General features: G+C 41.5%; 1 protein-coding gene across 2 annotated transcripts in view; it reads left to right on the top strand.

Annotated features, from left to right (window-relative positions):
- Nucleotides 1-15,987, top strand: part of USO1 (USO1 vesicle transport factor) — a 37,052-nt gene that overhangs the window by 1,561 nt on the left and 19,504 nt on the right. For both annotated transcript variants that reach the window (XM_080408591.1, XM_080408590.1), the window contains exons 4-8: nucleotides 5,865-5,944; nucleotides 11,682-11,782; nucleotides 13,810-13,912; nucleotides 14,069-14,124; nucleotides 14,755-14,875. In XM_080408591.1, coding sequence (XP_080264717.1) covers nucleotides 5,865-5,944; nucleotides 11,682-11,782; nucleotides 13,810-13,912; nucleotides 14,069-14,124; nucleotides 14,755-14,875 — 461 coding nt within the window. The remainder of the gene's footprint in view (nucleotides 1-5,864; nucleotides 5,945-11,681; nucleotides 11,783-13,809; nucleotides 13,913-14,068; nucleotides 14,125-14,754; nucleotides 14,876-15,987) is intronic.

Genomic DNA, 15,987 nt, shown 5'->3' with positions numbered 1-15,987 from the left:
TTGATAGTACCCACATGTCGTGACTGCGATCCTGTTTACAGTGCTCTGATTTAAGCTTCAAGTACTGCGCATTCTTGGTGCTTAGGTAGGGTCTTTTGGTCTAGATTTGAATGTAAAGCTGGTAAATTTAATATATATTAAAAAACAGTCATAAAGGCATACTTGGAATAATTACATGTGTGTACATGGGAAGCAGGAATGTGTCTTCTAATGTCAAGACAGGGAGGAACTAGAAAAGCAGCAGTTCAGTGTCTAGAAGGAGGCATTGTGCTTTGCTTACGTGTGTAGGACAAGAAACCCTTTGGTGCTCATCTGGAGGCTGCTGGGGGCCTCCCTTGCCTGGCCAGTTACACCGGCTGGAAGGGAAGGTTTGGGGCTGGTGTCTAGGCGAGTGCAGTGTATTCCATTCTGTTGGCTGGGTAGTTAAAAATGGATGTCTGGCCTGCATGCAGCTTGTGTGGTGCGAACAGTTAGAGGGAAGGTTATAGGAGTAACTGTCACTGACATGAAGGGGAAACCCTTCAGAAAAATTAGGTCAATGAGGCTGCTTTCATCCACTTATCTGCTCTTGAGGGCAGATTTGAACTTTGAGAAGGGAGGCGGGGCTCTGCTGATCTCCTTTCCTTTGAGACTAACCCAGACCCTTCCGGGCAGGAACTTGAGAGCTGTGCTTTTAGGGCTCCAGTTGTCCCTTTGGAATTTGTGTGTGCTGGGGCTCTGTGCAGATGTCTTGTGTGACTTGGTCTGCAGTTCAAGAAACAGTAAATACATTTTTCTGGTTTTGGGGTTTTCCAGCTGAAAAAAAAGCTGTCTTCCACAAATATTGACAGGCTGATTTCCTGTTGCATGTTTGTCAGTGGACCAGCACATCAGCTGTCCTCAGTGTTAGATGCTGTGGTTCATTTGAGAGATGTTTAGCTGTAGCCACTGTGTCTTGTGTAAGTTCAGGTACGTGTTACAGGTGGTGTGAGTGCACTGTTTGGTGTCAGTGGCTGTAGAGGTGAGGCTTTGGGGACTTGCAGTTGTAGGAATAGAAATCAAAGCCAGTTCATCTGAGTAACTGGTTGATAACTGAGTCACAGGCTCAGCTGTCTCCAGTGCTCGGGCTGACTGGCCTATTGGACTGAGAGGATGGTGGTGTGATGGAGGTCACTGCTGTTGTGCTGTCGCTGCTGTTGCAGCGTGTGTATGTAGGTATGACCTTTGGACTTTTCCAGTGTCCACCTGAGGTGCCCTGAAGCTTTCTGCAGAAGTGGAAAATGCTGATTTCCTCCTTTATTTTTTTGCATTGTAGCTGCTTAAGATTATTTTTAATAAGTAGCAGCAATGCAACTTCAGAGAAAACAGGAGTCGGTGATTGACTCAGGTTGTCTTCTCACATGTCACTGTATTCATGTGAGTGATTCACATGTGCTGGTGCTGTACACTGACTGTGTTGCTGTGGAGTTTAAGATTACAGGTGGTCTAATTTGATTAGAAATATGAAAGGACGAGGAAACCAGTATACTAAAATCAAAATGGTGGCTTTTGTTTTTCTCTGTAGCTTAGCTTTAGGGAGGTCTGCTTCTTCACTGATCCTAGGTTGGTCTGCAGATGGGTGACTGAGATCCTGAGGTGAAGCATTTTGGCCATGAAGGTGCTGATGGTTGTTAGCTTATGGACTGGAGATGGTACGCTCCTATCTGTGTGTCATCTGGGATATGTGCCTGTAGTTGCTGTGTTTTGTGGGAACATAATCCATGGGATTTTCCTCTTAGTTCCCAGCTGAGTAGAAGCAGGGCTCGTTTGGGCCATGTCAGGTGAAGCTTGATCGGCTCTCCAGCCTTTTCTGTAGGGATGGGATGTTTGGGTGGCATGAATTATGGGAGATGAGCCAGCAGCAGGAATAGGTCTCTAAATTTGCAGAACTTGAGTGTGTGATTGGAATGGATAGCTGATGTACACAGTACTGTAACATGAGAACAGTGATGTGCAAATGTGCTTTCCTATTATGTATTTACCAGAAATCAATGGAATAGTTCAAGATGCACAACTGTTCGATCTTCAGCATTTGTCTTGCTGGAATATGTAATAGCAATATGAAAAACTGAAGCAACTTTGCTGGTAGGGGTTGATTATTTCCTAATGCAAATAAGGCCATTGTGAAATCAGTATCAAAAAGTAATTTAGTTTTAAGACCTTCTCAGCCAAGTATCATAGCACAGCTCTTTTCTGAGAATTGTTAACTATTATTAGTGTAGCCCTTGAGTAAAAAGTAGCTGTCTTTCACTGCCAGTTATCTCCTGGATTTGGTGAATCAATTGTTCCTTCCCTTGAAATTTGAAGTGATGAGCACAAGTACAGTGTCAGCTCTGCAGTAGTAATTCATTCTTTCCTTCCTTCCATTTGCAGCATGTTTACTTCCCTTGTAGTGAATCTTTTCTGCAGCTCTTTGCTTTATAAGGCATACTAATATTTTCTTAATTCTGAAGTTGTTAGTACAGGGTGAGAAGCATTTATAGCTTCACCTCCTGATTTTAGTAGGGAAGAGGCCTGGTTTGTGTGGCTGTGCTGAAATGGTTAGTGCTTCTTGTGCTCTGTTCTCCGTTCTGTCCTCAGATCTTATGCTGTTGCTTGGAATTATTTACAGGCTTTATACTGGAACAGAAATGCACCACTTCTGTCTCTCACATGAAGACATCATTTCACTTGTTAAATGGTTTACTTAAAGATTGTTTTAAGCTCTAGCTCCTGCCTAAGTGCTTAAAACTTGTTCTATAGAAAACTGACTTTTCACTATTTTTTTAGCTCTGTGTGCATCAGCCATCCCAGAACCTGATGACGCTCCTGAGTCAGCCTTTAATCTTACAGACTTCGGTACACACCAGTGTTCTTAGGCCATGTATTTATTTTGTAATAATGAAGTAGGAACTGTGATCTACTAGAGGACTTTTCCTGACTTGCTGTCTAGATATTGCCACATCCCATCAGGGATTATTTTGAAAAAAATTTGGCATCAGCTGTAGAACGGGCCAGTACCACTTAACTGTTGGTGTGGCAGAAAGCACCAGAGCCAGAAGTCGGCTTGATCTTTACTGCTTTGGTTCTACTTATCTAACAAGGTTTTTAATTTCAACATGATGATTCTAATAATTTGAAGCCTAATACGAACCTAAGAATTTTTTTTTTCCTTAAGGCACAAACCTCAATTGTTTATGTGCTGTTAGTTCCAAATTTTCGAATTGTAATACACTTCTCATTAAAACTTTCTTAAGAGGAAATATAAATGTCATTACCCCTTTGATAACTTTTCCATGACTTGAGTTTTTAGGGGTAACAAAATGCCCTCCTTTCTAGGCATGCTGTGATTGATGACATGATAGAAACACTGTGCTTTTCCATGCTTTTCTTGACAATATAGATGATGCTTGTCTCTGTTCTGACAGTGAAATGCCGGAATTTTAGAAGAATAGGTAAAAGGATTTTTGAGGCACCCTACCTGGGCAGGACAATACGTGGGTGCCTTAATTTCCATATGATTAGTCCCTGCTATTGTTTGTGAACTCATGGAGTGCTGCACTGACATCTGGGTTGAGTGCCACACAAAAGCACAACAAGCAGAGGCAAGATGCCCAGGGTGGCTTATGCTGGATTCTTGCATTGTCTAAAGTTCGCATCTTTTATGGATGCATGAGAGACAGGAAGTCTCTGTCTTTACTGATGTTCCACTACAGAGCAAAAGCTGCACAGCTTCAGTCTGAACAGAATAATCAATAAAATGTTGTAAATGTTGTATGTGGTGAACAGCACATCGATGGTAGCAGGGCAATGAACAGCAAAGACAGGATGCTGCTGTCCTAATTTTGTGATGTGTTCCTCTTTCAACATAAGAAACAAGGCCTGCTTTTAACCACATCTACATAAAATTGGTCTTTTGTAGCTTCTGTGATTTCCTTAACAAAGGAAAGGATAAGCAAGGCTACAGCTTGCTTTTGTTTTGGTTTTTAGTTCTCCAGGAATAGTAATTTCTAAGTGGTTTTCAGATGTGGAATTGTTTCACTTGCACAAAAAGGAAAGGATTGGCTTTGTAGTATCGTGTTGAAGAACTGTAATTGCAATGAATGGAAAACAAGCAGGCTGGAAACCCGAGCATACCTGCTGAATGAGACTGTTTACACCAGGGGTCCTCAAACTACAGGCCCCCCAGGGTCCTCAATCTGGCCCCCGGTATTACAGAACCCCCCTGACCACCTCCCGCCCCCCCCCCCCCCCCCCCGGGGGGCTGGGGAGGGGGAAACCAAGCAGCCGCAGATGGCTGCCTGCCACTTCATCCGCGCACCGGCCCCCTGCTTAAAAAGTTTGAGGACCCCTGGTTTACACGGACTAAAAGCTTCCTTTGCTTGCCTTGACTAACAGTTTGGCAGAGGAGGAGATAATTTTTTCCCCTTTTGCTTCCATTACAGCCCAGCTTAAAAGCAGGTGGTATGAGTTGAGTGACATGCTGAGGAGAAACTGATGTGTCCTGGGAGGGCATCAGCCGCACAAGGATTAAATTCAAAATACAATGTGAAAGAACAAACTACACTGGCACTTGATGATTTCTAGCTTTTGATTTAGTGTGAAAGTGGTAGAAAGGGAGGTGAGGTGTCACTTTGACAGCTCACTAAAGCCCTTGCATTAGTGGTACAAGAAATGCAGGTACAAATTGACCCATTCTCTCTTCTCAAAGATGGTGGATCACCTTGAGGCATCTCTAGTGTTCTTACTACTATAGGTCTCTCCTGTAGTGGTCTAGCAGAGATAGGTGGCTTCAGTTAAGGCTTGACTTTTAAGATTGCTGGTTAGGTTGTTTTTTAGGCCTCTGCTCTGAACTGGTCTAATAGCTTCTTAAAATGCAAATTTATCTTTGGTGTGGAGGCCTTATTTGTATGCCTTGGAGATCAGTGGAAGCAAATAAAAGCTTGAATGAAAGGTCTTGTTTTGGCAGTGTGCTCTTCTGATGCTTGGGCAAGACATGAAAATAGCTGTGAGGTGTGTCCTTCTGCTCAATGAGGTGCCTTCCTTTGTGATGTTGGGTTTTATTTTCCTTTGGTTCTTGACCAGCTGTGCTATCGTACTTTGCTAGTTTTTGAGCAGCAAAGCAAGCAGCAGCAGTGGTTACATCCCCCTGCCAATCTCTTGCATTGTGTCTTTGTTGCAGGGCTTACAGGTTGTTGGGTCTTTGTAATGCAGAAATGGGTCTCACTTAAAACAGGGCCTAATAAGAGAAGAGTCTTCACATAAGCAGGTGAACCAATGTTTTGAGGTTGGATTGGCTGCCCAGCAGCTTCCCAGGGAAGCTTGGAGTTCAAAAACCCTTAATAACTGGGTGTAGTCAGAGTTGGTGACACAGAGGCTGGCCTATTTGGCCAGAATCCACCGCTGTTGTCATTTCATTCACGGGGAGTGCAAGCTTTTGGCCCCTAGTTCTCACTGATGACGTAGTGGAGAGGGTCTTTCCTGGGCTGGTGCTGAAGCTTGTTTGCAGCTTCCTTGGGTGACTTTCTGGGAAGGGTTCTGAAGCCATCCCAGAGACTTCTGGTATACCTGAGGAGCGGGTTGGAAAGAGTGACTCTGAAAATGGAAGGCACGCTTATAGCGAAGCTTCCTGTGGTCCTCTGGAGTCACCAGACTTTCTGGATGTGGCCACCTGAGGAAATGGAACTGGGAAAAGGAGCTTGACTCCATTCAGAGACCAGACAGCTCATGGTTACATGGCATAACAACGTGTCTGTCAGCATCAGTCCTTCTCACTTGATCTAAAGGGAACTGCCTGTGCAGAAAAACAATGTTGTAAGAGTAGTTGGAAATAAGTTACTAAAGAAAAATGGTTCTTTCATTTGCAGTTCAGATTCTGAAATAATTGGCTATGCCTTGGACACTCTCTACAATGTAATATCGAATGACCTAGAAGAGGAGGAGCAAGGTAAGCACTTGGTAATCATAGTTGTATTAACTGTGGGGGTGCTCTCCTTGGTGGTTTTGTTCAAATTATAAACTGTAATACTCTGTGATTTACTAATGCTGAGACTTGCTTTGTTATTGTGTAGCTGTTACGACAGTGCTAAAAATCTCATTGTACAGAGCTTGCATTACAGTAATACTGGATCTCTTACTAATTAAAAAATCTGTGTTCTGTGAACAGCAGCCAGGTTGGAGTGGGGTAATTAATTGTTTTTTCTAGTTTGTACATAAAGAATAGTGACTTTCTTTGCTATTGGGAAAGGACAGTTCTGGCTGTTACTGTCAAATGGGACACTGCTATCTGGTGATTGAACAAGGATATTGAGAGATAAAAATCTCAGGTACCTATTGTATAAGGTGGCTATATGTAAGTGTGAAAACCTTCTTTTCCAGCCCTGCTGTGCCATTTTACAAAGAGACTTGACCTGACCTTCCCAAGATAGATGCAGAAGTAGACAGCTGGGCTGTCCAACTCCCTGCCTCTTCTGCCTTTTTCTTTATAAAGGCCTTTCTTAATAGGCCATCAAAACTGGTCTCAAAGGCCAGTAAAATGGTTGCTGCTCTCAAAAATAAGCCTATTCACAGGACCACCAGGCTGAGGAAAATGACAGCGGTAACCCAAATTGGGCTGGGACAAGAAGAACGTTCTTAAAACTAAATATGTGAGCAGGAGCCACAAGTGCCCAGGCTGAAGAAGAGCCAGATGCTTCTGGCAAGTAAAACATCTGTTGATTATAACTATTTCAGGCTCTTGGAGGGTGAATGGTGCAGAGAGCTGGACAGTCCAAGTTTCCCTGTTTTTCTCATCAAGGACATATCTGGAGAGTGGGGATGGGATCTGGCTGAGGGCCATGCAAGTGCTACCTTGGGAGGAAGCCTCAATCCAAGAGCAATGTCTGTCAGATGCTGAGCCTGTATGGCTTGCTCTCGTTGCTATCACTGGGGAGAATGGAGACCAGGTACTAGTTAAGGTCATGCAGCAGGTGACTTATTTGCTAATCTGAAGCAGGTTGTGTAGCAGAGCCAACTGCGGGATTCACCTGACCTTTCTGATGTATAGCTTCTGCCTTGTTGTGGGTGTTAGTTGGAACACCACTTCTGTTAGTATTTGCAAATCAAGTCTTTGCTTGATCACTGTTTAAACCAGGGACGTAAGCCAAACAGTTGTAGACTTTTTTCCAAGGTTTTAAGAGGAAAATATAAAAAACAAATAAAAAGACCTGTAGGATATCCATTCTGCTTTTGAGTGAATGAATATGAAAATCCATTGTACCAGCTTGTCCAAAAAAAAAATATCAGATTTTAGGCAAGCGTGAATACAGTGTGAGAAGGCTACGCTTAAGGTCATGAAATATCTGTGGGTTCCTAACATCCTGCGCTTGCTGTGGATCTCAAGAGTATTTCTAGCCTCGATGGCACTTGTAACGGTAACCAAAAAATGAGATATTTGTAGTGGAGTGTAAATGCTCCTGTGAATGGGCAAAATATGAGGTGATACTGTTGCTTGAGTTGAAGTCTCTTGTCTGCAGTACTTACCCCAAAGTGTTTCTTCAAAGGCTCCTTAAGTGATAAATAACCTTATGGAAGGTAGGTCAGGGTTCTCCAATAAGAATAAATCTCTGCTAATATGTTGGCATTATGTTGTGCGGTATGTCCTTCCATAGTGCCTTCTACAATGAACTGTCTAGTCTTAGGTAGCTACAAGCTGAAATACTTCTGTGATACGTTATTCTTAACCATCTCTCAAATTGTTGCTTTGCTTACTTGCCCTTCTTTTCCTTGTTCATCCAGTGGCCTTATCTTGATGAAAGAGGTTTTGAACGAGATGATGAGAGTTTTACAGTGCTAGTGAATCCATATGTTCATGGTAGCGGCCTTGATTATGGACTCAACAAGAATGCTATTAGCACTCTCAGGAAGAGCGAACAATTGACAGACTTAATGTATGTGACAACCCCGGTGTTGAAAGAGTGCAGAGTTGTTTAGTTCAGCCACTTTCATAAGAACTACCTGAAGGAGTAATTGCTGCTGTAGAAAGCTAGGATGGCTGCTTTGAAAATCTGAGCTTATGCTGCTGTTGGTTGTGCTGTTTGGAAAGCTATTCAACTTGTAAACCATTCTCTTGTTTCTTTTTCTTTTATCTGCACTGACAGATGATTCTGAAGGTAAAAGAACCTTTACTTACATAAATATGGCTCTTTGTTTTAGGCCTGGTTGCTACTCACACCCATAACACTCACTGCCATTTGAAAAGGACACTGTAAAGAATTGCATTGCAGCTTACTGAAAGCTTTTTTGCTTTCTGCTCTACGCATTTTCTTTGGAGCTGAAGTGTCTTCCCAAATCTGTTTCTTACGTGACTTGGGCATGTTGAATGCCAGCAGATCACCAGCAATTGTAATAATGATAAATTCTCATTTGGGATGTCATGAAAGCGTGCAGCTTCAGAGCTGGTATGATTTGAATGGGCAAAAGTTTGTAAACAGAGTTTCTGTTTTCAAGAAGCCCTGAAGTTCGACACAAGTGCATGCGCTGCATGTAAGCATTCTTCACAGTGTCTGTTTTAAGCAATGCATGTTAAAATACAGTGTTCACTTCTCCCCTAAGTTACCACTAACGTGTTCTCCTTGTTTAAACTGGTTTTATCAAAATGCACTTCATCTGTTTATTTTAAGATTAAATTCTAGTTTGTGTTGCTGCTTGTTAGTGAATCCCTAAGAGCTAATCTTAGCCAACTGAAGTAATTCTCTTTATTTGAGCACTGTGAATGTGCGGATTTAAGAAGCAATTATGGGTGGAATTGTGATTGTGAGATCTGTGGTATATCCACAGAAGCAGAAGATGCAGTTTCTCTTTGCCTCTGTCTGTTTCTTAATTTTAAAGTTTAATAGAAGAAATACTTACAGGAAAAAGCAAGTGTCGAGAGAAGGAAAAAAAAATCTACCACAACTTTAATTTGACCCTTTTACAGAAGAACCCTAAACATCCTGAACTAGAGTCAAGCTTTTGGAATAAATAGAAACTACATCAAACTTGTAAGAGGCTGTGTATATTACTCAGGTTTTGCCTTAGCACCTGCAGTTTGTGCAAGGTTAAGAGTTGGCATTAGGAGGAATACATAGTTCAAATACTTGCTATTTGTAGCTGCGTCTGGGTAAATGAAAAGGTGTTAAGTCACAGCTCGCAGAAAATTCGAAGTAAAATATTAACTTAAGCATCTACTTAAAACAAAAAAAGTTTAAGTCTGTGGGCTTTCCTTGGTTTGCAGCAAGCTGTAGTGTGTGTGATTCTCAGCTGAGCTGCCTCTTATTCTACCATAGCAGGCGCAGCAACTGAACTTCTGTGGAGTTGGCTTACCTGGTTTTGTGGTTTTGGTTTGGTTGGTTTGTTTGTTTTGCTTGTTCATGTAAACTAGTAGCAACCCAGGCTGGATAAGCCCCTCAGCTTCAGAGAGCTCAGTATTGGACTTGTGTTCTGCTAGATGCTATGTGCCTGGGCCAGAGTTATTTTCCCAGTCTGTTATCCCTTTTGTCATCTTCTGTTAGTATTTTATTGTTTCTGCAGCTAAAAATTTACAGCAGACTAATGCTACTTTTCTCTCCCTCTTGTAAGCTACCTACCAGTAAGTCTGCTTTAAGGGAGAAATATTAGTTGTACTACATCAGAGAAATTATTGGCTACTCTCTGATGTCTTTCCTGTATTGGAAATCCTTAAAAATTATATCTTAAAACCCGATACTTTGCAGTGAATTGTCATTGCCAACAGTTTGAATTGCGTTGGTGGAATTAGAATTGTTTTCTTGGTGCCAGATTTTTATGGTAGAGTCTTTTGATTTCTCTGTTTTGCCATACCCCTAACAAAGTACAGAGTTTGAAAATTACAGGTGGTTTTTGACCCTTTTTATAGCTGCTTAGTTGTTAACAATTTGTTGGTGATTCCTTGATAAGGCTGTAAATCCTGCAGTGTAAGGAGGAGGGAAAATCCCTGTTTTGCCTTCACTTAATCAAATCAGACCTTTGGGTTTGGTCAGAAATTCAGTGGCTTTCCATGTTTTTTCTGTGCTATATGCTTCAAGCTGTTCCTGTGCCTGTGGTTTGATCAGTTAGCATGGGATGGCACAGCACTGCGTGATTTGCAGGGCAACCTGATTCAGAAGATGTACAGTATTGCCTTTGCTGTGGCTCTTCAATGAAGCATTGAGCTCTCTGAGCTGCCTAAAATACAGAGCAGAGCCTGGGTGGGTGGCAGTATGCTCTGTGGGACAGGAGGGGCTTAGAGGTTGTGGAGAGAGATGGCAGCAAAGCAGCAAGTGGTTTAGGGGATGCGCAGGGCGAGGAAGCTTTGTAGGGAGAAGGGTGCTTGGCTGGAGTCAGACATAAGTGCACATGTCCTTCTGTATTGCCCTCCCAGCAGTTACTCTGTGCTCACCACTCTTCTGTACTGTTGCAAGAGGCCTTGTGTAAGGACGACCAAGCAAAGAACCAACCTATTTTTTTAAGAAAGTGAGAGACCCCTTTCACACGGGGTAGCCAGTGGTGTCATGTACAACTGAATTCCCATCCCTGTTGAGTGGGGCTGGATTTGAACTCCTCTTGAGTAGTTAAAATGCTGAAGTCTCAGAAACTCCGCTGGATTTGAGTGAAATGTCTTCTCTTCCTGTCCGAAATGAAAGTATAGTGAAAAACCTCCCTTTTAATTTGAAAAATTGAGGAAGAGCAATTCTATGGAAATTCCTTAACTACACTAATGAGTAGTACCTACATGCCATTGTTTTGTGAAATAGCTTTGTAAATTGTCATTCAGCCTAGAAAAACAGCAGCAGTGCAGAGATGCTGTTGGCATGTTTCCTATTGTTTTGTGGGACAGTTTTGCATTTGTTTTTTGTTTGTGCAACAATGACACATGAAGCAATGGTGTAAGACAGAATTTGTGTGCTACCCCAATTCTGCACAACTGAAGAGTAAATAACAGAATGGCACTTCCTCACCCATGTGAAATTAATTCAGATTTCAAGACTTGAGAGGTTTTGATGCTCATCTGTTTCAAATTTACTCTCCTTTCCTGATTTTGAGTCTTTTCTATTGCTAAACCAAAATAAGTAAATGAGGTGTTTGAGCCATTTAGCTTTAGATGGTTTATATTCCCCACCGCTTGCTTCAAGCCTTTTGGCATGAAATGTACTTCGCTTTTGCACGTTAGTGAATGGTCCCTATGAGGAACTTCTCTACCAGATCAGTTCAGCTGCATGTGAACGTAGCTGCTTTGAGACTTTCTGTGCCTCCTCTGCTGGGAGGGTTCTCTTTCTCCTGGAATTCTCTCCTCACTTAGGCATGTGCTTGATTATATCTCTAACAGGCAGCTATGGGGGTGAGAACTGTGAATCTGATTGGATATGATCAATGGAAATAGTGTGGGGTTTTTTCTTTTAATGATGAAATGAATTTGTTTAGTAGATTCTTGGTTTCCTCCTGCATTTAAAACAAAGTATCTCTCAATAGAAGTTATGTTTAGAATAATGCAGGTTTTCTCTTTTTTGCAAAGCTTGCCAGCAGTGTTTGTTTTGAAAATAAGTCAGTTAGCCTTATAGCAGTGACTCTATAAAACTGTCACCCATGGTCCTATTTTTGTAACAATACAAATCACAGCTACCTGAAGTCCTTCTAATTATGTGTTGTAACACACTTCTTTACTATTACAGAAGAAAACTTACCAAAACAAGTTGATGATTTGGGAAGTCAGTTCACAGAGATTTTCATTAAACAACAAGAAAATGTCACACTCTTGTTGACTCTTGTGGAGGTGAGTAACAGTATCATACTGGCAATACTGAGGGATGTGTAGCACTGTCCAGGGAGGTTATTTTGATGGATAAAGCTATGTTTTTGTCTTTCTAGTGAAGCCTGTGTCATTTGTGAGCTATTCTTAGACATAGTGAACATGGGGTTGGAGGTGAGTGAAGACTATGACCTGGATGTATGCCATTAGTGCAGCTTTTCAAGCAGGGTAACACTGAAAGGGTTTTAGATACTTGATTGGAAACAGTGAAAAATATTGCTCTACAAACTGCAACTGTTGTCACATGTGCAAGTATAATTTTCAGGTGATCATTAAATGATAATGAGATAATATCATATGTTGAAATGCAGTTGAAGTAGAAAGAGTGACTGCTTTCTATCAGCATGATGTTTAACTCCTTTTCCAGTGGTTTTATCCTCAAGGACTGTCTCTGTTCTCAGCTGTTAAAAATTTTGTTTGAAAACTAAGAATATGATCCTGCTTGAAAGAAAGAGCAATGTGAATCTATTTTCCTCCTTTTTTTTTTTTTTCCTTCTTCTTTTTCTTCTCCCTCCTTGGAGTCCATCTTTAGTAAAAAGATGATGTTCTACTCTTTCCATATGGAATTTAAGTCATGTTTTCAGCGGTTTGAAACATTTGTCAGTATATCTGAGGCTTATATCCCCTAATGCCAAATTATGGCCTCAATAGATAGAAATGCAAATCAGGAGCAGTTTTGTAGACTATGGTTAGTGAGTTAGTAAAGTTATCTCTGAAACTTTTGTTTGTGGCTGACAGTCCTGTAAAACTACTTCGTGAGTGTGAAAGGTTGGTTTATAAATATACTCCTGAGATGCGTAATTGCAATATGTATTTTAGGAAAATCCAGGATGTACTTGTTTGATGTATCTGTTACAAGGTAGACTAGGGTCTTATTCTGCAGCAGGGTGCTGGTGATGTTATTGATCCAAATTTGAGGTCTGCAAGTTCAAAACAGCAAGCATTTGTCCTAAAGATGGGTGAAACCTATAGGTGTAGCTGCGTGACTGTTGAAATGAGCTTGGTGTACAAGTGCACACAGAAGTGTCATTTGATAAAAAGGTGTATAGCATTCTGCAGAGCTGGAAGCCTGCAATGTGTTTTGTAGGTTATCCATTCTTTTTCTCTACAGATGCCTTAGTTCAGCATCCTCTTTGCTAGAAATACATGCAATTCAGGGTTTGTTGTGTACAAGAGTCAGTTTTAGAAAAAGCTTTATAAATCATCTAGTCTGGTGAGACTGTTAGAAGACTGATTAGCCGCCACCTCTCTTTTGCAGCAGGTGGAGGTGTTTTTCTCAGCCAGTGACTGAGGTAGGTAGGGTGCTGAGGAAAGGATGACATGCACTCATCTTTCACTTGTAACTTGGAACAGAGTTAAAATAAGACTGCCTGTCAAAATTAGTGATCTGCTGGCTTACTTGAAGGTGATGCTTTAAAATGAGCAGGATTAGAAGTACAGAAAGCTCTGTGAGGTGATTCAGTTGAGATGTAGGTCCAGTCACTGCTGTTGAATTGAGTTTGAACTGACTTGGGGAGCCCAAAGGGTTGTGGTTGGTCAAGTCTGAACTCAATGGACTCATTTAGTTCTTGAGCTTTCTCTTGCTGATGAGACCCAATTTTAAAAGAAGCTGCTGTTTTGGAATAGGAAAAAGATACGAAAGGGTTTGCTTTCCTTTCCCTTTTGGATTTCTGGGGAGTATGGGCTGACCCCTGGAGTATGTGACTTACTGTTTTTTTGAAGGAAGAAATAGCTAGGAACGCTACCTGAGAGGAGATGGAGGAAAGGAAACTGCTGGGAGTTCATGTTGCTGATAATAAAATAGAAAGAACCACAGAATACAACAGTGTTTTGAGTTGCTGGCCATGTGCTGTAATAGGATGGATGGAAAAAGCAATTGACAAGAGATGAAATCCCTTACCTGTTTGGTGTCTGTTCATAACTGGTGTGTAGAAGAGAAAGCCGAATACTGAGGAATTTATTACTTAATGTACTCCTTTTCGTCTTTGCAGGAATTTGATTTCCATGTTCGTTGGCCTGGAGTGAAACTACTTACATCTCTTTTAAAGCAGCAAGGACCTCAAGTGCAGCAGATAATTCTTGTCAGCCCTATGGGTAAGCAGTTGAGTTTACTGCTGCTAAATTTGAAGCTGGAAGCTCAGCACACATTATGGCAGAAGGCTAGAGGAGTCTCAAGCAAGGTGTTTTAAAGACTTGCAGGATAAAAAACCCGGCACCTTTTTTATACTTTTTTTTATGCACTTCTTACAGGTGTTTCCAGACTCATGGATTTACTAGCAGACTCCAGGGAGGTTATACGAAATGATGTAAGTACAGAACAAAGGCAGTTTATTCTCTTAATAAATAGTAACTGCCAGTTGAATTGCTTAGTACTTGTGCAGAATTTGGATTAAGTTAAACAAATGTGAATAATTCATTGTGGTTGCTAATTGAAAATATTTAAGATGTCAGTTGTGTGGTTTTCAGATGTCTTACCACAATTCACGTTAAGAAAGGCAAACTGTTACTGTGTATTAAATGCAAACATTGACCCTTGGGTAGGGTTTTTCTGGTGTGTTAACTGATCTTTCTCTTGGCCTTCTGCCGGTTAACTTCAGTTGTTGTTTTTCACTCATTGGATGCCAAAATGCTTTAATTACTACAGAAAAGATGAGTTGCTTTACAGGTTTCCTCTTTCTTCTCTATGGCCACTTAGTGTCCTTTTTAACAGTACTGTGCTTGTATTTCGAAGTGCAGTGAGGCACAAGGGAACTCTTCTGTGGTGTCCACGGGGGGTTTTGTTAGATGCGCTGAGCTGTTAGATGCAGTTCTGTCCTGTGATTCTGGCCAAGAATTATGCTGCTGATTTAGCGTCCTTGTAAGAGCTGTGACTTGTGAAAAGCAATGTAGTTCTAATAAGACTTAAGTTTGATTTCTTCTCTCCGCAACCTGTCAAGGGAGTCCTGTTGTTACAGCAATTGACAAAAAGCAATGCAGCCATACAGAAGATTGTTGCCTTTGAAAATGCCTTTGAGAGACTTCTGGATATCATAACAGAAGAAGGAAACAGTGATGGAGGTACAGAAAAATCTAAGACTTACGCTCTTGTGCTTCTATTAGGTGACAATGTTCACAGGCTGACATTAGTACGTAATTGGAGCTAGGTTAGTGGGTAGAAGGATCAAAACATACAGCCTAGCTGTAACAAAACAAGCAAAACCTGATTGAGCAAGTAGGCAGGGTTTCAGCATCTTTTGAAAACTGGTCTTGAGGTACTTAGTTAAAACATCAGTTAATTTCTCTGAGCATGAGTGTGTGTGTTCTTGTTTGGCTTAAGTCTGTGAATGTGTATGATTTGAATGACAGTGTCAGATATGTGTGTGTTGCATTTGTCACTTACAGAGTTAAGCATGTGTATTCCTCCTGCAAGATCCTTGGATGCTTGGAGTGACTGGAAGTAAAAGCTTGCTTAGTTTCTTCAGCCTCACTAATAACTTCACCTTTCTGGTCAGCTCCTTGCCAAATCATTTACATGTCAGGGCATAGGAAAAAAGGCTAAAAAAAAATGAGCAAAAATGATGTAGCACTTCAGGTGTGATTTGTTTATTTTTTTTGGTTAGCAACACATGATGAGTTTACCACCGACTGTAGTTTGGTACAGTATCTATTTCAGTAACGAGACAGTTTTGCTGATCCGTGACCTTTCTGTGGGTTGCAGGAGCAGTTAATGCTTCTCTCCCAGCTGAATTATTCCAAGTATGTTGGCATGGAAGGATTAAGCAAGCCTTTGATTCAAAGCTGCTATTTTTAGGCAGCTAATAATTTTAGGAGACTTGGTATGTAAATTTCTGAGTACTAAGAATTCTCTGCTTCCCCCTCCTCCCTGCTCCGTGTCTGTTCCTCCTGTCCACAGCCCTGCCGAGGGCTGGGTTACCAGCTGTGGCTCTGCAGCAGGAGTGGGAAGGGGGAGTGTGACAGCTGGTCTGTCTTTGTTCTCCCATTCCTGGGTCTGGCACTGCCTGTGTGTTCTCAGAAATGCAAGGAGTAAGTCTTTATCCTTTCTGTTGAGTCCAGATTTGGAGGCACCCCAGCAATACCAGAAGCAGGCTGCCTTTATTCATGTTGTTGTCTGGGCAGCATTGTCTGAATATTTTTCTCTTTACAGAGTACATAGTTGATTAGCAGCTGTA

This window comes from Falco punctatus, assembly GCF_963210335.1.
Source record: "Falco punctatus genome assembly, chromosome: 1".
Classification (NCBI taxonomy): Eukaryota; Metazoa; Chordata; class Aves; order Falconiformes; family Falconidae; genus Falco; species Falco punctatus.
Note: the sequence above shows the minus strand (reverse complement) of the source record. Positions and strands in the feature narration are given on the sequence as shown.